This window comes from Theropithecus gelada, chromosome 7b (genome assembly GCF_003255815.1).
Source record: "Theropithecus gelada isolate Dixy chromosome 7b, Tgel_1.0, whole genome shotgun sequence".
NCBI lineage: Eukaryota > Metazoa > Chordata > Mammalia > Primates > Cercopithecidae > Theropithecus > Theropithecus gelada.
Window position 1 is genome coordinate 64868658 of NC_037675.1, and position 23659 is coordinate 64892316.

The following is a 23659-nucleotide window of genomic DNA, read 5'->3' on the forward strand; positions in this document are numbered from 1 at the left end:
CTACAGGCGCCCGCCACCTCGCCCGGCTAGCTTTTTGTATTTTTTAGTAGAGACGGGGTTTCACCGTGTTAGCCAGGATGGTCTCGATCTCCTGACCTCGTGATCCGCCCGTCTCGGCCTCCCAAAGTGCTGGGATTACAGGCTTGAGCCACCGCGCCCGGTCTTTTTTTTTCTTTTTTTTTTTCCTTGAGACACAACCTCTGCCTCCTGGGTTCAAGTGATTCTCCTCCCGAGTAGCTGGGATTACAGGCACACACCACAAAGCTCAGCTTTTTTTTTTTTTTTTTGTATTTTTAGTAGAGACAGGGTTTCATCGTGTTGGCCAGCGGGGGGGTCTCGAACTCCTGACCTCAGGTGATCCACCCACCTTGGCCTCTCAAAGTGCTGGCATAACAGGCATGTTGAGCCACCGCGCCTGGCCTAAGGACAAACTCTCTTTTCTTTTTTTTTTAGACAGAGTTGCTCTGTTGTCCAGGCTGGAGTGCAGCGGCATGATCTCGGCTCTTTGCAACTTCCACCTCCTGGGTTCAAGCAATCTCCTGCCTCAGTCTCCTGAGTAGCTGGGATTACAGGCATACAGGCATGCGCCACCACGCCCGGCTAATTTTTGTATTTTTAGTAGAGATGGGGTTTCACCATGTTGGTCAGGCTGGTCTCGAACTCCTGACCTCGTGGATCCACCCACCTTGGCCAACCAAAGTGCTGGGATTACAGGCGTGAGCCACCGTGCCTGGCTCCTACAGACAAACTCTTAATTCAGCCTTGAGGATTTCACCCCAGAAAACTTTAATAGCCCATCCAGTCTCTGATCTCCAGCTACAACAGTCTTTTGAGAAGAACCTTATCAACCTACCTGCCCTGTCTTCTTCTCTCAGCATAATCACTTCCTCTGAGAAGCCTTCCCTGAATGCCCCCCCTATTTCTCCAAAAGCACTTGCCGTTGTTGGAATTCTATCTTTGTCTGTTCAGTTGATTAATATCTATCTCTCCATATCAGAGACCAACCCTGTTATGCTCACCACTGTATTCCCAGAACAATGTCTGGTGTATCATATGGCTCAACAGAAATGTGTTGAACGAATGAATAAATGGACAGAATTGCACAGCCCACTGTTAACGATTATAAAAATGAGAATTTAAAGCCCTTGAGGAGACTGAGTTAGCCAGGTCCTAGGCGAACTCCTTTCACAGCTGTTTACTTCATACACGTTTAGAAAAACACATGCATGGCCGGGTGCAGTGGCTCACGCCTGTAATCCCAGCACTTTGGGAGGCCCAGGCAGGCGGATCACAAGGTCAGCAGATTGAGACCATCCTAGCTAACACAGTGAAACCCCGTCTCTACTAAAAAACACACACACAAAAAAAATTAGCCAGGCGTGGTGGAGGGCGCCTGTGGTCCCAGCTGCTGGAGAGGCTGAGGCAGGAGAATGGCGTGAAGCAGGGAGGCAGAGCTTGCAGTGAGCCGAGATCGCACCACTGCACTCCAGCATGGGCGACACAGCAAGACTCTGTCTCAAAAAAGAAAAAAAGAAAAACACATGCATATAATTTATTTTATTCACATCTTGCCACAGTTCAAGAGTATGAGTGGAGTCTGCCACTCCTAAGCCCAAGAGTATCTAAAGCATATACCATTTCTAGAACATCTCACTAAACCAATACAGTTAAAATAAATTCCAGTTACTTGAACTGCCTTTTAAAATGTTAAGACATAAGTCTAAATATAATACAATATAGCTCTATTCAACATAAGTTTTAGAACTTCATCTAAACTGTTTTTGATTAAAATATCTTTAAATTTCTTAAAGTGAAATGAGCATTATTTCTGGATGACGGGTTACTGTTACAAACACCAGTTAGCTGGCTGGGCACGATGGCTCATGCCTATAATCCCAGCACTTTGGGAGGCAGAGGCGGGCAGACCACGAGGTCAGGAGTTCAATATCAGCCTGACCAACATGGAGAAACCCCATCTCTACTAAAAATGAAAAAATTAGCCAGGCATGGTGGCACATGCCTATAATCCCAGCTACTCAGGAGGCTGAGGCAGGAGAATCCCTTGAACCCAGGAGGCAGAGGTTGCAGTGAGCTGAGATCACACCACTGCACTCTAGTCTGGTAAATAGAGCAAGACTCAGTCTCGGGAAAAAAAAAAAAACACCAGTTAGTTGTATCAGTTGTAGGTGGAGTTGGAGAGACAAGTGCAGATGGATGTATAGAACACCTCACAGAACAGGGAGTACTGAAACTTCCGTCTACTTTAAAAAGTCCCCTGTGTCAATCTGCTTTCCAGTCCTTTTGATCTTTGCTCACAAATTGAGGGAAAACACCAATCCTTCTGATGCATGGCTATCTTCCTGAAAAATTAATTTGATGAGATAAAGATCAAAAGTAGCCTTCTGACCCTCAAAAAAACTCTTCACCTTTGCTATAAATATCCTTGCATTCAAAATACTCATTCATTCAAAACGAGTGTTGTTTGCTTATGATATGTAAGGCACACAACAGCTGTGATTTCTACACTGCTAAGAGAAGACAGCCCTTAGGAGCCTGAACCTACTCTGAATTCTCACTATATTTCCTCATAAGATATGGTGGAGGAGTATGCCCTACTATTGCCAGATATTGTTTCCTGGGGGCACTTCAGTAAAAGGTTAATTCAAGCCTGTATCTCCCTTATTAGAAGACAGTACTTTTCCTGAAATGGTGCCAAGTCTCAATTTGCTACATGTTCTTTTTAATGTTTTAACACTTTACTTTGAACAGTGTTCCAGGCACAAGCAGCCGTGAATTAATTAAATTAAAATTTAACATCACTGTGAGATAAAAGTCTTTCATGGTGCCTACATAACGGATGAACTTTTGCCAGACTGCTTCTCTCACAACACTGCATATTCTGAAACAAGATCCGGGTCCACAGGGCTGACTTCAAGAAAGATCAATGGCAAACAGAAAGATGAGGGAACGCATATTTATTAAGCAGCCAACCACTATTCAGGCAGTTTACCCACAATGCCTCACTTACTCCTCACAACCACCTTGGGCAGCATGAGTCTCGTTTTACAAAAAGGGAAACTGACGTTCCAAAGAGGTTTAAATAACGCACCTCAGTTCACAAAGCTAGGATTATCACCTAGACTTGAACCTAGGCTCTTTCCTACAATAAGTTAGTTCCCCAAAGATGGAGGGATGAGTGTTCAAGGACACTGCAGCCAGAATGCTACCAGTTTACCAAACCCTTCCTTACTATTCCGTGACTGACATGACCGACATGCCTTCACCAGGACACAGCATGAGTTGCACAGGGGGGCCCAGGGAAGCGTCTTGTGCCCAGCTCCCTGGCCTAGCCAGCCTTCCTGAGGAGCCCAGAGCCCACAGCCGGCCACTCCGCCACACCTCTCCCCATCACCACCCACAGTGCTGCTGCAGGCCTGGCTGCTCCCCTCATTCTTCTCTTCTCCACTTTGCTTTCTCACCACCTTCAGTCTCCTCGTAATTTTTAGAGTACTTGCAAAAACGTAAATCACCCCCAGCACAGCATGAGCGAGATTGTGGTTAGCTGTTCTCACCTGCACACATTTATGGCTAACGGCCACAACAAGGAAGTTACCAGCTTTAGAGCCAGATGGGCCTAGGGTCCCACCCCTGGCTCTCGCTGCTGGAGTGGGCAAGTTACTTTCCCCTCAGTTAAAAGCAAACATCCCTCGTTTTTGGTGTTGGGCATGTGGCTTAAATGAGACGCCATGTTGTACACTGCCTGGCACACCAAAAAACCAACAGACATCTCTTCTTCACTGATTGCTAACCTATTTCTTTACCAGCAGAAGCAACTTGAGTTTCTCCTCCCGAATTCTCCTAGGTCCACAGCCATTCCAGAAAAATGTTTCTTTAGAGGCACATTCAATTTTATCACTGGTATTCCTATTCACCCAGCTGAATTTTTCAAAGGATGCAGATCAAAATTTTCCAGCCAACCGCACACTAGAGTCATGTAGTAACTTCTCCCTTCAACTACCTTTTAAAATTCTATTTGGTATCAAAAAGAATTAAAAATCAGGAAAGGAATATAGGAGAAGAAACCTCTAGTCATAAGAGCTTCCTTCTACAGAGAGAGATGACAAATTCTCTCTCCACTCTGAGTGAGAAAACATGCCAACCACCCAAAGCAACTGTTCCTAGCCTTTGGAGAAACTCCTTTGAGAGCCTGATGAAAACTCTAAACCTTTGTCCAGAAAAGCGTCAGTCTGCACAGAAACACAAAATACTCCCTGGAATTTCAAGAGGGTCAAGGGCCCTCTAAAACTCACCCATTGACCACAGGATAAGAGCCATCAACAAAGAGCCATCTGGGATACTCTTTAAACTGGTAAAATCCTCAATTCAGATTGTTTCCTTAAGGTGCAATAAACTTAAAAGCCAATGAAAGACCTCAAGAAGGTACACTAAGAAAGAAGTTTCTCATTCAACTTTTTTTTTTTTTTTTTTTTGAGATGGAGTTTTGCTCTGTACCCAGGATGGAGTGCAGTGGTGCAATCTCAGCTCACTGCAACCTCCGCCACATGGGTTCAAGAAGAGATTCTCCTGCCTAAGCCTCCCAAGTAGCTGAGATTACAGGCACCTGCCACCACACCTGGCTAATTTTTTTTTGTATTTTTAATAGAGACGGGGTGTTGGCCAAGCTGGTCTCGAACTCCTGACTTCAAGTGATCTGCCTGCCTCGGCCTCCCAAAATGCTGGGATTACAGGAGTGAGCCACCTCGCCTGGCCCTCTTAAGTCCTTTGCTGGTTCAAAATAAAATGCTGCAAAACTCACATGGCTCAAAACTCGAAGAGAAAGTTCCCTCTTTGAATCAAAATATCAGAACAAAGCTGTGTTCCAGACCAGTATGTATCCTGGGGAATGGGCAAGAGAAATGGAGGCACAAAAGTATTAGAACTCTATTTCATATTGTTCAATATCGGCCGGGCGCAGTGGCTCAAGCCTGTAATCCCAGCACTTTGGGAGGCCGAGACGGGCGGATCACGAGGTCAGGAGATCAAGACCATCCTGGCTAACAGGGTGAAACCCCGTCTCTACTAAAAATACAAAAAACTAGCCGGGCGAGGTGGCGGGCGCCTGTAGTCCCAGCTACTCGGGAGGCTGAGGCAGGAGAATGGCGTAAACCCAGGAGGCGGAGCTTGCAGTGAGCTGAGATCTGGCCACTGCACTCCAGCCTGGGCGACAGAGCGAGACTCCGCCTCAAAAAAAAAAAAAAAAAAAAACATATTGTTCAATATCATTCTTTTTAAACATCTCTATGTTTGTATATGTTTTAATGTTGCGTAATAGAACAAATATAAGGAGAGTGCTGAAGTTATATTCTCTGATAGAAATAAGCAATTACAAAAACATTTGAATATCCTGTCCTGGTAAACAACTTTCTCTCTTTCTCTCTTTCTCTCTCTCTCTCTCTTTCTCTTTGAGACAGGGTCTCACTCTGTCACCCAAGCTGGAGTGCAGCAGCGTGACCTCGGCTCACTGCTGCAGCCCTGACCTCCCAGACTCAGGTGATTCTCTCACCTTAGCCTCCAGAGTAGGTGGGACGACAGGAGCATGTCCCCACACCTGGCTAATTTTCCTAATTTTTGTAGAGATGGAGTTTTCCCATGTTTCCCAGGCTGGTCTTGAACTCCTGGGCTCAAGCGATCCTCCCACCTGCAGCCTCCCAAAGTGCTAGGTACGATTACAGGTGTGAGCTACCGCGCCCGGCCTAACAACTTCCAAATTAAGTTTACCTAGGCCGGGCACGGTGGCTCACGCCTGTAATCCCAGCACTCTGGGAGGCCAAGGCGGGCAGATCACCTGAGGTTGGCAGTTTGAGACCAGCCTCACCAACATGGTGAAACCCCATCTCTACTAAAAATACAAAATTAGGCAGGTGTGGGGGCATATGCCTGTAATCCCAGTCACTCGGGAGGCTGAGGCAGGAGAATCACTTGAACCCAGGAGGTGGGGGTTGCAGGGGGCTGAGATCACACCATTGCTCTCCAGCCTGGGCAACAAGAGGGAAATTCTGTCTCAAAAAAAAAAAGAAAAGTTTATCTAATAATAATTTTACCTGGTAATGCTCCATAAACGGAATTTCCCTTGAAAATAATTACATTAGCCACTTTAACTTCTGATTCCAGAAACAACAAATCTGTCTCAGACTGACATTAACTAAACAGTAACGCTGAGATTGTTCCATAAGAACTAGTTTCTCCTTTTTGCTTTAAAAGTATAATTCTCACAGTTGTATATACTCCATATTTTTCTTCCTTAAATGGAAAGAATCCATGTAATGTGTTAAAGGAACAAAAATCAACTAAAAGACATTAGTAAACATTTCCCATAGTGCACTTTTCCTATCATTATAGTAGTTAATATTCTTCAACTCATACAATGTATCCAGCACTAGGCTAAATGTTTTACCTGCTTTCTGGAATTTAATTTGAATCTATGATATGGCTTCTATTACTCTCCCAGTTTTAGATATAAGAAAATCAAGATATAAGAAAATCAAACAGCTTCTGGCCGAGTATGGCGGCTCACGCCTGTAATCCCAGCACTTTGGGAGGCCAAGGCGGGTGAATCACACGGTCAGGGATTCAATACCAGCCTGGCTAACATGGCAAAACCCCATCTCTACTAAAAATACAAAAACTTAGCTGGGCATGGTTGTGGGCACCTATAATCTCAGCTACTCAGGAGGCTGAGGCAGAAGAATTGCTTGAACCCGGGAGGTGGAGGTTGCAGTGAGCCGAGATAGCATCACTGCACTCCAGGCCGGGTGACAATGCAAGGGAAAAAAAAAAAAGAAAAAAAAGTCAAATGGCTTCTAATGGTGGACTTAGAATTCAAACTCAGGTATGTGTGACCCCAGGGCTTACATTCTTACTGAAGGAAACTATGCTTAATTCTACTGTAACATAAAAATAAGATTCCATATAAGTTTTCAAAAAAATAATCTTCAGATACAAAAGGTAGAAAACCATTTTTAAGTATTAAAAGAGGATGTCATCACTTGCAAACGAAAAGAGCTACTTTAGCCTATTCGAAATATCTAGAAACTTTACTGATCCTTTTCAGGCACTACAAAATCTAATTACTATTATGAGCCAATATTATTATATAATATAAGTTTTACAAATCAGAGAACATTTGCCCATAAAACCCTGCTCTGAAAGTCCATTATAATATTCAGATATGCTATTCTCTCTTAAACTATATGAAGTCTGGTGATCTGATTAGCCTATCAGTCCTCAAATACGCAGAACAGAAGGATTTCACTGGACTTAACGTCTTAACTTTTGTAAAATGAAAGTGATGAATTTGCAAAGTAAAAGGAATCACTCTAAGTTTGTCATCTATAAAATCCACTCCATTCTCTCTATAGAATACCACTTATGTTTTTAACCTGAAATGTGCAGAACTACCAAAGCACAAACCCACTCAAGATTTTAAGTGAACACTCAGCAATGTGATCCTTTCAAACTAAAAAGTTTTCATTAAACAAGTTTATAATTTTGTGTAAATTGTAAGTTAAAAAATTGGCATTAAAATTTTATTTTAAATAAAATTGGCCTGGGTTTTGAAAAAAAAAAAAAAGAGGGCTTAAATATTTATGAAGGAAAAATAAATGCCTTTATTACTTATTAGTCAACTAAGTCAACCTAAATGTGAACTAAAAGTGTTCATTCATTTACTAAGAAATATTTATTGAATGCCAATTATGTACAAGGCACTGTTCTAAGCCCTAGAGATAAGAAAAACAAGATTTCTACACGGAAGAAGACCGTATTTTAATGGGAAAGGGGAGATGTATCAGACAAGTGAACAAACAAAGATAAAATAATTATAGATTATAAGAAACAGCAGAGTAATAGAAACTTCAAACACTTTTTTCCCCAAGAGACAAGACTCTTGCTGTCACCTACAGCAAGCAATCCTCCTTCCTGTCCCGGCCTTCCAGGTAGCCAGGACACAGGTGCATGCTACCATTTCCAGCTAATTTTTTAATGTTCTGGTAGGAACAGGGGTCTCACTATGTTGTCCAGGTTGATCTTGAACACCTGGCCTCAGGAGATCCTCCTGCCTCCTCCCAAAGTGCTGAGATTACAGGCATGAGTCACTGTGCCCAGCCACTTTTTTTTTTCTTTTCTTTTTGAGATGGAGTTTCGCTCTTGTCGCCCAGGCTTGAGTGCAGTGGCATGATCTCGGCTCACTGCAACCTCCGCCTCCAAGGTTCAAGTGATTCGCCTGCCTCAGACTCTCGAGTAGCTGGGGTTACAGGTGCACAGCACCATGCCCAGCAAATTTTTGTATTTTTGGTAGAGACGAGGTTTTACTGTGTTGGCCAGGCTAGTCTCGAACTCCTGATCTCAGGTGATCCATCCACCTCAGCCTCCCAAATGCTGAGATAACAGGCATGAGCCACCGCACCCAGCCCAAAGACTATTTTTTAAACTCATCAAGGAAGTCCCCAAGGACGTCCCACTGGAGCTAAAACTTGAATGATAAGGAGTTGGGAAAGAAAATTCTAGGTAGAAAAGGACCACCTCATTTTATGAGAACATTCATTTGGCACTTCAATATTTATATGCTCTGTCTTGCATATAAATATTGCATATAAATATCCAGGTTACATCCTGGACGGACGCACATTATGATGAATGCTGTTTATGCCTTACAGTGTTTTATGGTAAGGGTAGATGCATATATGCATGCATAGCAGCTAACACGATACTCATAAAATAGTAACAACACAATTCTTATTTAGTCTAAGCCAAAAGTTCTTAACTATAGAGAGACAGTGTGAATGGAAGGGCTGAATCTTTAAGAATCTGATGAAAGCAATGAATTCTCTCCTCCAAAAAAGAATGCAGGCTAGGCGCGGTGGCCGAGACGGGCGGATCACGAGGTCAGGAGATTGAGACCATCCTGGCTAACACGGTGAAACCCTGTCTCTACTAAAAAATACAAAAAACTAGCCAGGCGTGGTGGCGGGCGCCTGTAGTCCCAGCTACTAGGGAGGCTGAGGCAGGAGAATGGCATGAACCCGGGAGGCGCAGCTTGCAGTGAGCTGAGATCCGGCCACTGCACTCCAGCCCGGGCGACAGAGCGAGACTCCGTCTCAAAAAAAAAAAAAAAAAAAGAACGCACATACACAGAAACTTTACATGTAATTTTAGGAAGGCCTAAAAACCCTGAAGCCCATCCAGATGCACACTGTCCCAACCAGAAATCTATGAACCCTAAGTTAAGAACTTTTTTTTTTTTTTTTTGAGACAGAGTTTCACTCTTGTTGCCCAGGCTGAAGTGCAATGGTGTGATCTCAGCTCACTGCAACCTCTGCCTCCCGGATTCAAGTGATTCTCCTGCCTCAGCCTCCCGAATAGCTGGGACTACAGGCACGTGCCACCATGCCCGGCTAATTTTTGTATTTTTAATAGAGAAGGGTTTTCACCATGTTGGCCAGGCTGGTCTCAAACTTCTGACCTCAGGCAATCCGCCCGCCTTGGCCTCCCAAAGTGCTGGGATTACAGGCATAAGCCATAGCACTCTGCCAGAACTAAGTAATTAGTTCTTAATGGGATGAATATGAATGCAAGCTTCTATCCTACTTTTAAGTGATGAATATATCAGGTACACTGACTCTCGATTTCTTTTTTTTTTTTTTTGAGACAGAGTCTCACTCTATCACCCAGGCTGGAGTGCAGTGATGCAACCTCTGCCTCCCAGTTCAAGAGATTCTCCTGTCTCAGTCTCCCAAGTAGCTGGGATTACAGGCGCGCATCACCATGCCTGTCTAATTTTTTTGTATTTTTAGTAGAGACGGTGTGTTTCACCATGTTGGCCTGCCTGGTCTCAAACTCCTGACCTCAAGTGATTCACCTCAGCCTCCCAAAGTGCTGGGATTAAAGGTGTGAGCCACCACACCTGGCCAGTTTCTTTTGGCCCACATAAAACTCTGTACAATAATTTTATCTATGCTACAGAAGCAAACTATTAGGGTGTATTAAAACATATATATTCCTGCCTAAAAGTGAATGAAATAGCTCTTCATTAAAACAGGGTACAATCTTTCACACACAAAAATACAGAAGAATCTCCTGAACCCAGGAGGCGGAGGTTGCAGTGAGCCTAGATCGCGCCATTGCACTCCAGCCTGGGCAACAAGAGCAAAACTCCTGTCTCAAAAAAAAAAAAAAAAAAAAAAAAGGGAAAGAAAAACATAACATAGTTTGGCACTTGCTTTTGTGCAAGATCTTAAAATTGCTTCCCCCCTAAAAAATTATTACCACACTTTTTCAAAGGGTCTAAAACTGAACTTTAACATCTATTAACGTATAGATGTTCTTTAAGTTCAAAAGTAAAGCTTATGGTTATTTTTTAAAAACACACACACACAGCCGGGTGCGTTGGCTCATGCCTGTAATCCCAGCACTTTGGGAGGCCAAAATGGGTGGATCACTGGAGGTCAAGAGTTCGAGATCAGCCTGACCAATATGGTGAAACCCTGTCTCTATTAAAAATACAAATTTAACTGGGCGTGGTGGCACACACCTGTAATCCCAGCTACTTGGGAGGCTGAGGCAGGAGAATGGCTGGAACCTGGGAGGCAGAGGTTGCAGTGAGCCAAGATTGCACCACTGCACTCCAGCCTGGGCCACAAAAGCGAACCTCCGTCTCTGAAAACACACACACACACACACACACACACACACACACCCCTTAGATGCCTAAAGAACACACATCATTAATCCAAGGTACAAACTAGATCAACAGATCTTAACCCATTTCAAGTCAGATACCCCTTTGAGAATCTGAAAAATGCTATTGATTCCCCATTTTTAAAATGGATATACACATATAAAATATTCACATAATTTTAGGCTGCTCACTGCATTTTAAATCCAACCAAGGACTTAAGAATCTCTATATCTACTATACAAGAATATAATGACTGGTTGCTTCTGGGAAGGGAAACTAGGAGAAGGGATGGAAGGTTTTTCACTACACATCCTTTCGTAACCTTTGGAATTTGAACCATATGACTATTATCTATTCAAAAAATGAATAAATAAAAAATAAAAAGCATTACACTAAGTAACATGGCAAGATACTAATACAGTAGATGAAACTCTTCAGGTGAAGATATTTAGAATAGCTAGTCTATTAAATTCACCATACTTAAAAACTGCTTCTTTCAATTTTTTGGCTGAAACACATTTGTGGCTGCAAAAATATGTTCTTCATAATTTTCAGAGAAATTTCCAATTTCCACCTTTTTACTAGGAAAATGTCATAAAAATTTCATATTATTCATCTTCTAACTTCTGAAACCCCCATTAAATAACAACAGCTAGTATTTACTGAATGTAGCACTGTCACATCTATTGACTATTATCATCATCATCATTTTACAGACGAGGAAAACCAAAGCTTTCAGCAGTTAACTCATTTGTCCAAGGCAACCCAGCTAGCGGTAAGCAAGGACTCTTGTGGACCAACAAAACCCATGTGACACTGTATCACGACATGGAGCGTAGTAAAAACTAAAATCGATGACATTATTCCTTAAGAGACTATTCTTTTTTGCGACAGGGTTTCACTCTGTTGCCCAGGCTCAAGTGCAGTGGCACAATCACAGCTCACTGCAGCCTCGATCTCCTAGGCTCAAACTATCTTCCCTCAGCCTTCCAAGTACCTAGGACTACAGGCGTGTACCACCACACCCAGCTAATTTTGTATTTTATTTTTTTATTAGAGATGGGCCTGCTATGTTGCACAGGCTGGCCTTGAACTCCTGGGCTCAAGTAATCCTCCCGCCTCGACTTCCCAAACTGCTGAGATTAAAGGTGTTAGCTACTTACTGTACCTGGCCTCTGAAGAGACTATTCTTATCCTAACTAGGTTTTAGCGTATTCACTCGTTATAAAAATCTGGTATTATATTGCATGTGCCTGCTTTACTATACACAAAGCAGATATAGACGAAAAACAATTAACCAACCCAATCATTAAAAAGGCACAAAAATGGCCAGGCACGGTGGCTCACGCCTGTAATCCCAGCACTTTGGGAAGCCGAGGCAGGCAGATCACCTGAGGTCAGGAGTTCATGACCAGCGTGACCAATATGGAGAAACCCCGTCTCTACTAAAAAGACAAAAGGAGCCAGGCATGGAGGCACATGCCTGTAATCCCAGCTACTCGGGAGGCTGAGGCAGGAGAATCCCTTGAACCCAGGAGGCGGAGACTGTGATGAGCCAAGATGCGCCATTACACTCCAGCCTAGGCAACAAGAGCTAAATTCCGTCTAAAAAAAAAAAAAAAAAAAGGCACGAAAACTAGTTTCAAATTATAATTTTTAAAGTTCTTACAAGGTGTCACCCTAAAAAGTAAAAATGTAAGCTGAACCTTAAAACTATGGTGGGTTTTTTTTTTTAAGTGTTTCCACTAGAGAAAGAGTATCAACACCAAAGAGGCAAAGGGTTTCTTTCTGCTAAATGGGACCTCTAGTCATCATAGTTGTAAGAATATCTAAAAGTGAATGTACAGACTATCTGCAAAATGCCTCGGAAATGTATAATGAATTGTGAAACAAGAAATAACAATGGCGGCTGAGCACAGTGGCTCACACCAATAATCCCAGCACTTTGGGAAGCCTAGGTGGGCGGGACCACCTGAGGTCAGGAGTTCAAGACCAGCCCAGGCAACATGGGGAAACCCAGTCTCTACTAAAAATACAAAAATCAGCCGGGTGTGGTGGCGGACATCTGTAATCCCAGCTACTCTCGGGAGGCTAAGCCAGGAGAATTGCTTGAACCTGGGAGGCGGAGGTTGCAAAGAACCGAGATTGCACCACTGCACTCCAGCCTGGGTGACAGAGCGAGACTCTGTCTCAAAAAAACAAACAAACAAAAAAAGAAATAACAATGCCACTTTCACTATAATTCCATCTTCAAAGAGGCAGTATTTTTCTTTTTTTTTTTTTGAGACGGAGTCTCGCGCTGTGTCACCCAGGCTGGAGTGCAGTGGCGCGATCTCGGCTCACTGCAAGCTCCGCCTCCCAGGTTCACGCCATTCTCCTGCCTCAGCCTCCGAGTAGCTGGGACTACAGGCGCCCGCCACCTCGCCCGGCTAGTTTTTTGTATTTTTAGTAGAGACGGGGTTTCACCATGTTAGCCAGGATGGTCTCGATCTCCTGACCTCGTGATCCACCCGCCTCGGCCTCCCAAGGTGCTGGGATTACAGGCTTGAGCCACCGCGCCCGGCCAGAGGCAGTATTTTTCAAAAAACGTTCACCCAAATTTAAACTTACAGAATCGCTTAAAGTCAATGCAAAGAAATGAGGCATGGGAGGCTGGGGTGAGGAGAGAACATAAATCACCCAACCAGGTGGTCCTACCACTGATTATTATTAACATAAATTTGTGTGTGTGTGTGTTTGTGTGTTTGCCTAAGTGTTCAGTTTGACTGTCATATTCAACAACTTACCTAGGTAACACTCAAGGCTTGCTTCATGTCCTGCTGTGTAAGCGTAAGGAAAGTATCCAAGTCTTTACTTTTTTTTTTTTTTTTTTTTTTGAGACAGTGTCTATGTCTATGTATGCCTGTGGTGACACAATACGAGCTCACTGCAACCTCCACCTCCCGGGTTCCAGTGACTCTCCTGCCTCAGCCTCCGGAGTAGCTGGGATTATAGGTACACACCACCACATCCACTAATTTTTGGATTTTTAGTAGAGATGGGGCTTCACCATGTTGGCCAGGCTGGTCTCAAACTCTTGACCTCAAATGACCCACCCCCTCTGGGCCTCCCCCGAGATTTTACTTTCTTTTCAAGCAAGTAAGGCACTAAACCTCTACTAGGTTTTCCCTATCAGTGAATGAGTAAGAATGTTTTAGACTCAAAGAAAAAAATGTTTTTCTTTTGAGACAAAGGCCTCACTCTGTCAGCCACACTGGACACAGTGGAACGATCACAGCTCACTGCAGCCTCAACCTCCTGGGCTCAGGCAATCCTTCCGCCTCAGCCTCCCAAGTAGCTGGGACCACAGGCGCACACCACCACTCCTAGCTAATGTTTTAAATTATTTGTAGAGATGAGGTCTCCCTATGTTGCGTAGGCAGGTCTCAAACTCTTGGACTTAAGTGAGCCTCCCAACTCAGTCTCCCAAAGTGCTGGAAATATAGGAGTGAGTCACCATACCCGGTCTCAAAAATGTTAAGACTCTCTAAAAACACTTTCACAAAAGCATACAAAGATGGAGAAAATGTAAATGTCTATCTTTGCAAAGTTCATCCTATAATTTCCTAACACACAGATACAGAAAAAAAACAGGTATATTTATACAGAATTACAGGTGGTGTTGCTTTCTACAGGAAATAACATCAGTGATACAGATTTCAAAACCTCACCTATTAGACATAGGGCAAAATAGGCTGGGTGCAATGACTCATGCCAGCACTTTGGGAGGCCAAGGCAGGTGGATCATCTGAGATCAGAAGTTTGAGACCAGCCTGGCCAACACGTCTCTACTAAAAATACAAAAAAATTAGGTGGGTGTGGTGGTGGGCACCTGTAATCCCAGCTACTCAGGAGCCTGAGGCAAGAGAATCACTTGAATCCAGAGGCAGAGGTTGCAGTGAGTTGAGATGGCACCATTGTACTCCAGCCTGGGCAACAAGAGCAAAACTCGGTCTCAAAAAAAAGAAATAGAGCAAAACAAAAACTTTTCCTTCACATTATGTTGCAGTTTTGCAAGTGAACAGACTTTAAAATGCTAAGAATTAATGCAGTATTTATAAATCTGTCAAAGACTTTGATGCATATAATAGACAATCTGATAATGCATATGCACAAAATAAGTGGTTATTAATGAGTATCTGAGCATTCAAAAATGACATATTAAAAAGACGAGTTATATAATCATTCTGTTTATATAATTATCGTATTTAAACTCCCCTGAAATTAAAGACCTTAAGGACACCTCTTTTACTTCATTATTTAAAACCATTCACAAAATTCAACCACATTTTTATTATACCCCAAATAAAATTAACTCAATTTAGTCAAAGCAATACTATAGAAAATTAAATCAATAATTATCCTTTAGCATGCATATAGTGTTTATCCTGGTTTCTCTTAAGGCAATGGCCAAAAAAATAAAATCCTAGAAAAGAAATTCCTCCTATGTTTTCTTTATATTCCATAAATTACTTCCTAAAAAATCAAGAGCAAATATACATTACTGAAGTCTATTGCTGATTATACTTCCTTATGTTATTCCATAGACAGAGATGGATATCTAATTTATAGAATACTTTCCAGAATATTTACCCAGAATGTGCTTACTACCTAACAATCACTGTTAGTCAATCTGGAATTAGGTTTGTGAGTATATAGTCCTGTTACTCTCCAATTCTCTCATGCTGGCAAAATATACAAGGTCAAAAAATCACATTCTTGGAAAGCAGCACGCTTGGAAAACTGGCAATACTAGCAGACTTCACTTTTAAAAGTGAGAAAAGGATATAGAAATGGCCAACTAGCACAGGAAAAGATGCTCAACATCACTAATCACTAGGGAAATGCAAATCAAAATCACACTGAAATACCACTTCATACCCATTATAATGACTATTATCAAAAAATTAAAAGGCAGAAAATGAGTGATGGTGAGGATATAGAAAACTGGAACCCTCATGCATTGCTAATGGGAATGAAAGATGGTCCAGTTGCTGTGGCAATATGTATGGCAATTCCTGAAAAAATTCAACATACGATCCAGCAATTACACTTTCTGGGTAGATACCCAAAAGAAATGAAAGCCAGAACTTAAACAGGTATCTGTATGTCATGGTCACGGCAGCATTATTCACAATAGCCTAAAGGTGGAAGCAACCCAAGAGTCCATCAATGAATTAATGGATTAAAAAATATACGGTATGTCTAGACACTGAAATTATTCAGCCTTCAAAAAAGAACGAAATTCCGACACCTGCTACAACAGAGATGAACACTGAAGACACTTGACTAAGTGAAATAAGCCAGTCACAAAAAGACAAATATTGCATGGCATCACTTACAGGAGGTACCTAGAGTAGTCAGATTCCTAGAGACAAAAAACAGAATGGTGGTTGCCAAGGGCTGGGAGACTGGAAACAGGGAGTGAGTGTTTAATAGGTACAGAGCTTCAGTTGGGGAAGATGAAAAGGTTCTGGAGATGGATGGTAGGGAGGGTTGCATGACAATGTCAAGGTACTTAATGCACGTTTAAACATGGTTAAAATGGTAAATTTTATGTTATGTATACTTTACCATAATTTTTAAAAATGAGAAAAAAGACATTAAAGCATTAAAGAAAAAAAGACATTAAAGCATGTGTCCACAGGAAGGGGAACATCACACACCGGGGCCTATCATGGGGTGGGGGGAGTGGGAAGGGATAGCATTAGGAGATATACCTAATGTAAATGATGAGTTAATGGGTGCAGCACACCAACATGGCACATGAATACATATGTAACAAACCTGCCCATTGTGCACATGTACCCTAGAACTTAAAGTATAATTAAAAAAAAAAAGAAAAACCAACAAACAAAAAAGCATGTGTCCAGGCCGGGCGCGGTGGCTCAAGCCTATAATCCCAGCACTTTGGGAGGCCGAGACGGGCGGATCACGAGGTCAGGAGATCGAGACCATCCTGGCTAACACGGTGAAACCCCGTCTCTACTAAAAATTACAAAAAACTAGCCGGGCGAGATGGCAGGCGCCTGTAGTCCCAGCTACTCGGGAGGCTGAGGCAGGAGAATGACGTAAACCCGGGAGGCGGAGCTTGCAGTGAGCTGAGATCCGGCCACTGCACCCCAGCCTGGGCGGCAGAGCAAGACTCCGTCTCAAAAAAAAAAAGAAAAAAAGAAAAAAAAGAAAAAAGCATGTGTCCAAATTCTTCTCATGCATGCTTTTCACTACCCACAAAACTAATACCCTGACTATGAGTGACCAGTGAAGTCCTAATTTAATTGTTTACCATAAGATCCAAGAAATTAGTGTAAGTTTTTAAACTCCTTCTAATCCTAAAAAAAAAAGTTTAACTGGATTCCTCAGAATGAAGTCCTTCACAGATATAGACGTTAACAGCTATTACATATCTACTTCAGATTAAATAAATTACTAAACATCAGTGTCTCCCAACTTTGTATTTCAAGCATAGTTCAATCTAGAGTGTTTCCTTCATTTTCTCTCCAAAGTCTCATGATGACTATTTTCATTTTTACCAGCAAAATCTCTAGTCAAAATTGTCTCCCCCAAAGTTCATAGGAGCTCATCTTTACTGACTGGTAGATAAATCATCTTTACAGTAATCGGTATTCAGTTTCCAAAAATTTTGTATAAACATTGGAATCTTATTCATGAATCTCTCTCCCTTTCTAAAAAAAAGTATTCATATGGAAAAAATAGAAGCTTGAAATACCCTAAGCTAAATTTTGAGGATCTTTTCCGGTTACATTCCAGTTTTTCTTATACCTTCTGAATTCACAAACTGTTACAGAAATAAGTCTGCAATAATGAACTAGCAAACCAGATTGCCTGGTTTCCTCTAAGCCACTAAAGCTCATTGTGTTGTTCATATCCCCTTTCTCCCATTCTTCAGTATTCAGCACATAAACATCCACCTTTAAAGGTAAACTCTGATAGTTTCCACGCTATAAAAGCTATGTTCTGATATTTTTCAAACAACACCTGTTCATGAACAGGAAGCAAACATGATGCAAATTAAAAGGGAAAAAAACTAACCACATACCCAAACAAAAGTTGAAATGCCTAATTTAGAAAAAACTCGTCATATTAAAAACATGTTGGGCCGAGGATGGTGGCTCACGCCTACAATCCTGGCACTGGAAGGCCAAGGCAATTCAAGACCAGCCTATGCAACAGGGCAAAACCCCATCTCTACAAAAAAATGGAAAAACTAGCTGGGCGTGGTGGCATGCTCCTGCAGCCCCAGCTACTTGGGAAGCTGATCCCAACTACGTGGGAAAGGGAGGATCACTTGAGCCTAGGAGGTAGAGGCCACAGTAAGCCTCAACCTGAACTTTTTTTTTTTTTTCTCCCGAGACAGAGTCTTGCTCTGTCACCCAGGCTAGAGTGCAGTGGCACGATCTTGGCTCACTGCAACCTCCGCCTCCCAGTTCAAGCAGCTTGAACCTCAGCTTCCCGAGTAGCTGGTATTACAGGTGCCCACCACTGCACCTGTCTAATTCTTGTATATTCAGTAGAGACGGGGTTTCACCATGTTGGTCAGGCTGGTCTCAAACTCCTGACCTCATGATCCACCTGCCTCGGGCTCCCAAAGTGCTGGGATTACAGGCGTAAGCCACTACGCCCGGCCTCAACCTGCACTTTCACTCTGTCCCCACTGAACTCTAGCCCGAGTGACAGCATCAGACTGTCTCAAACGAAAACTTCAAAAAACCCAAAAAACTTGTTTGTAACAAATTTCAGGCCAGGCGCAGTGCCTCACACCTGTAATCCCAGCACTTTGGGAGGTCAAGGAGGGCAGATCACTTGGGGTCAGGAGTTCAAGACCAGCCTGACCAACCTGGTGAAACCCTGTCTCTACTAAAAATACAAAAATTAGCTGGGCATGGTGGCGGGCACCTGTGCTCCCAGTTACTCGGGAGGCTTAGGCAGGAAAATAAATTGAACCCAGGAGGTGGAGGTTGCTGTGAACCAGCCTGCGCAACAGAGGGAGACTCTGTCTCAAAAGATGAAAGTAAAAATAAAAAAATGAACAAATTTCAAAGAAAAGATCATACTAAACAAGTATGATCATCATATATCTTTTCTACTTGTACTATCTGAAAACAAGAGTGCATGTAAACAACTATAAATGGACAATGTTTTTCTTGATTTTTAAAAATGAATTCTTCCAAATATCATTTTCTATATGTAAATTAATGAAGTACCATCCCCTCTACTAGGGTCTACTTTCTAAAGCAGCATAATCTGTAGTTGTCATTGTATATAATGTATCCACCTAAATGTCAACAGAAGAAAAAATGAAAAACACAAACGCAGATATCTTAAAGTTTTTCTAGTACTTAGTTTACCTACTCATCAATGTGAGATAGTCTCCTGATAATAAGTTTCTTTTAACTTGCCCAAAGACAGACTAAGTTGACCCTTTAAAAAGGAGAGTGGGTATATCTGGTCACACATTAGGAACTTCAATGTGTGTGAAGTATCCCATCCCTTCAATTTGCAATACATATAAAACTCTACAAAAAGGAAATTATATATAGATGTAGAAAGATCAATTGAAAAAGAATGAATGCATCACCTGGTCATGAGCCTTACCTTTTAGCAGCGGCAGAGGTGTTAACTCAATAGGCTTGCCTTGAGACCTAAACTGTGAGGAACTTTGTGACCTCTTCTGTCTGGCTTTTCTGACGGACTTCCGAGAAAATCCGTCTACTTTATCCACTGATGGAGGAGTAGTTGGTGCTGAGGACATATCCCTACTGAAGAGAAAGAAGTATCATAAACCCATACATTCCCAAGGTGGAAGCATACATGTGAGTTACACAAATTCTAAAATTCCCATATATGATATTCATGAAAATGGAAATATGTGCTAAAGAAAATAAAATCAGTTAAGAAAAGTCTTATCTTGGCCAGGTGCAATGGCTTACGCCTGTGATCCCAGCACTTTGTGAGGCTGAGATGGGTGGATCACTTGAGGTCAGGAGTTCAACACCAACCTGGCCAATATGGTGAAACCCCACCTCTACAAAATTATAAAAATTAGCTGGGCATGATGGCAGGTGCCTGTAATCCCAGCTACTCGGGAGGTTGAAGTGGAAGAATCGCTTGAACCCGGGAGGCAGAGGTTGCAGTGGGCCAGGATCCTGCCATTGCACTCCAGCCTGGGTGACAGAGTGAGATTCTGTCTTTAAAAAAAAAAGGGCTGGGCCCAGTGGCTCACACCTGTAATCCCAGCACTTTGGGGGGGCCGAGGTGGGCAGATCACTTGAGGTCAGGAGTTGGAGACTAGCCTGGACAACATGGTGAAACCCTGTTTCTACTAAAAATACAAAAATTAGCCAGGTGCAGTGGCATGCACATGTAATCTCAGCTACTCGAGAAGTTGAGGCAGGAGAACCGCTTGAAGCCAGGAGGTGGAGGTTGCAGTGAGCCGAGATGGCACCACTGCACTCCAGCCTGGGCCACAGACCAAGACTCCATCTCAAAAAAAAAAAAAAAGGCCAGGCACGGTGGCTCATGCCTGTAATCCCAGCACTTTGGGAGGCCAAGGCAGGCAGATAACCTCAGGTCAGGAGCTCGAGACCAGCCTGATCAACATGGAGAAACCCCATTTCTACTAAAAAAAAAAAAAAAATACAAAAATTAGCCAGGCGTGGTGGCGCATGCCTGTAATCCCAGCTACTCGGGAGGCTGAGGCGGGAGAATCACTTGAACCCAGGAGGCGGAGATTGCAGTGAGCCGAGAGCACGCTATTGCACTCCAGCCTGGGCAATAACAGCAAAACTCCTTCTCCAAAAAAAAAAAGAAAAAAAAAAAGGTCATATGTTAATGGGAAAACATGAAAATTTGGTGAAAATAATATAAGTATCATGGAAATAATATCAGAACTCTAATGTATTGTGCCACTCCATTATAAGCATTAAAGATATTCATTGAGGCTTAAAGAAATCTATGCTCCCTGCCCATTTTCTAACTGCAAAGCTCTTCACATCTTCAAGTAATTTTTGGAGCTATTCTGTAGCTGGAAAACTTCCATCGATACATTTTCCCAAGATATTTAATATTATGAATGGGTTCTGGAGTTAAAACCCTTAGTGTACTTCAAGAATCTATACCAATGTATCAAAGCAAGGTGAAATTTACTACTACTGAAACTATCTAGGCATAACTTTTAATGGGATGTGCTATGTAAGCTGTGATAAACTATACCACACTGCAAATGAGGACAGGCTACATTACTTTAAACAAAACACATAAAAGGTATAATTAAAATATTTCAAAGAAGTCTTCTTTTTGAATAAAGCCACCTTACGTTATTAAAGCTTAATAAAAACTATGAGGAAATCAAGCACTAAAGTGGAACTAAAAACATAAATTCACAGCCTACTGAAACAATCAAGTTGAGTTCCCTTGAGGTTTAGACCTTGAAGTTTAGTTCATCATCAAATATCAATTTTCATTCCATCAAACTTATGGAACCGAACCGCACTTTTGCATTGTTTAACCCTCTTGAGTTATTAAAATGAAGGCTATTTCCTGAAAGTAACAAGCGTTAAGCTTAATTTCATTCACCAATTTAAACAGATGCCATCATTTCCATGGCACTGAGGTTCCATGCAAGACTAACGGCAGACTTGGATAGAAATAATGCTTATGGGGGAAATGCTGAAATGCAATTACTCACCTGTCATTCCAATACACAAGACAAGTGGTTTTTAACTTCTAAATAAAAGAGTAAGGGAATTTCTTCCTGAACACGTGAGAACAAAAAGTTACCTGGATTACGTGGATTTTGACAATGAAAAAATAACAAAAAATATTTAAAAACACATACACACATATGATGTTGACGTTTGGAATTTGGAAGTCTTCTTTGGTTTTCTTAAAAAAAAAAAAAAAAAAGTTTTTAAAAATCCACCTAATTTAGCCTTAATATAATGTGATGGATACAAAACAGAATCACAAACTATGAATGACTATAGATGTTAAGATCACTTTAAAATATCAAAATGACTGCATCAGCCAAAAGCTCCACATCTTATTTGTACGTTGTAAATTTAGGGGCCGATTTTCCAATCGGGTATGTGAATTATTTAGACTTCATTCTAACTCTTAACACTACAAAATTTCAGTAAATCCTCTTCCTCTATCGTTCTTTTTGTCTCTTCTTTATCCCTCATCTCTCATCCCTACAGAGGATATATAGGTAGCTTTTTAAAAAATCATTTACCCCTTATGCCCGAGGCCCAGAATAAGTGTCAGGGATCGCAACCCTGAAGCATTGCAAAACTGAACGTAAGGTAACAGCGGGTCCGTGCAAAGCCCAGGGAAACAGGTTTCGCCCTGGGCCAGGGCGCCCGAAGCTTTATCATCCTCTAATCAGCAGGCACAGGGCATTTCCACGGCTCAGGATAATCCAAAGGGGGTAAGGGGAAGTAGGGAAAGACAAGGAGGGGGTTTGTCTGTGGGGATGCTTACATACACCCTTTGCTCCTAACCCACACCCCAAGCCCTGGAGAAGATAAGCTGCTAGAGAATCCTCCTCACACCAAACCCCCTTTATTCCCCGCCCCCGCCAGTGGATAAAGGGGGGGCAAGAAAACGCCTCCAATCCCAGAAGGTGGAGAAAAAGGGGGGGAGGGGGCAGAGTGAATGAGAGGCATCATCAGAAGCATTTGTAGGTAAATCAGACAAGTGGGACGGGCGCTCCCGCTCCTGCACCCCACCCCACCGCACCCCTCGCCCGCCCGGCCAGGCCTTCCCAAGGCCGGTGCCCCATAGGTCCTCCAGGAGGACCGGGAGGAAGAAGAGAAGCGGGCGAGCCGCGATGCTGGAGGGACGAAGTTACCTTGAAGCTTCTGGGGAAGAATCCGAAGATGATCTGTGGCTTGGAGGGGCGGGAGACGGGCGAGGGGGCCGCAGCGGGGGCGGGCGGCGGGACCGGGACGTGCAGGGGGAGGTCCGGGCAGCTGCAGGGAGCCCGGGGCGACGGCTGTCCGGTGCAGGGTCCCTCCGGTTCCGCGGCGGCGGAGCCTCTAGGCCTCACGGCCGGACCCGAACCTCAGCGTTCCGGTGGCGGCGGCGGCCTCACGATCCTCCCCCGCGGGCCCGTCCCATCAAATCGGCACCGACCCCGTTGCGGCTCCGCCGGTGGCTCCTCGCTCACATTCCTGGCGGGCGGCGCCTCAGCTCGTTGCCCCGGACCCGGCGGCGGCGGCGGCGGCGACGACGTGGGGAGGGGGGGAAGGGAGGGAGGAAGACTGGATCTGCAGCGGCAGCAAGAGAAGGGGACAGGAGAAGGAGGAGGAGCCGCAGGAGCTGGAGCCGCCGCTGCCAGAGCCACCTTTCGCTACCCGCGGTGGGTCCCCGTCAATGCCCCTTTCTCTCTCCTATTGTCAATATCACCGGGCGGCTGAGTCCATGGCACACGCGCAACCGAACCTTCTGGCCAGCAGCGCCCGCCTCCGGCGCCCGCCCACTGGAGACTTCAAACGGGAAGCGAGGCCTCATTGGCCAGTATCCGCCTTCACTCCCCTGACAGCATGTTCGGTTGAGACCTGATCAGGGATTGGCGGCAGGAGGGCGGAGAAACAGGAGAGTGGGAAGAGAGGAGGTCGAGGATTGGGCCGAAGCGTGAGGGACCCGGATGCAGCCGCGATCTCTGGCGGTGCAGCCGCCGCTTCCGCCCGGCGGTGGGGCAGGCTGAAGTGGGAAGCCGCTGGGCCTGAGAGGAGCTGTTAAATTCCGGGAGGTGTAAGACTAGCAGATCAGCTAGCTGGCTTTCCGTGCTGTGCGGAGCCTTTGGCGGCGGTCGTCTTGGACCAGAGGGTTCCAAGGGCATGGGTCGGCTAAGGGTGGGGG

The 23659-nt window shown here is 43.6% G+C and overlaps 1 protein-coding gene across 3 annotated transcripts in view; it reads right to left on the reverse strand.

Moving 5' to 3' along the window:
* Positions 1-23273, reverse strand: part of PPP2R5E (protein phosphatase 2 regulatory subunit B'epsilon) — a 174586-nt gene extending 151313 nt beyond the window's left edge. For 2 of the 3 annotated variants that reach the window (XM_025391836.1, XM_025391833.1), the window contains exons 1-2: positions 22647-23273; positions 19391-19554 (exon numbers count right to left, since the gene is read on the reverse strand). In XM_025391836.1, coding sequence (XP_025247621.1) covers positions 19391-19547 — 157 coding nt within the window. In that variant the 5' untranslated portion in view covers positions 19548-19554; positions 22647-23273. The remainder of the gene's footprint in view (positions 1-19390; positions 19555-22646) is intronic. The other variant, XM_025391834.1, reaches the window with a different exon arrangement.
* Between the last annotated feature and the right edge of the window lie 386 nt (positions 23274-23659).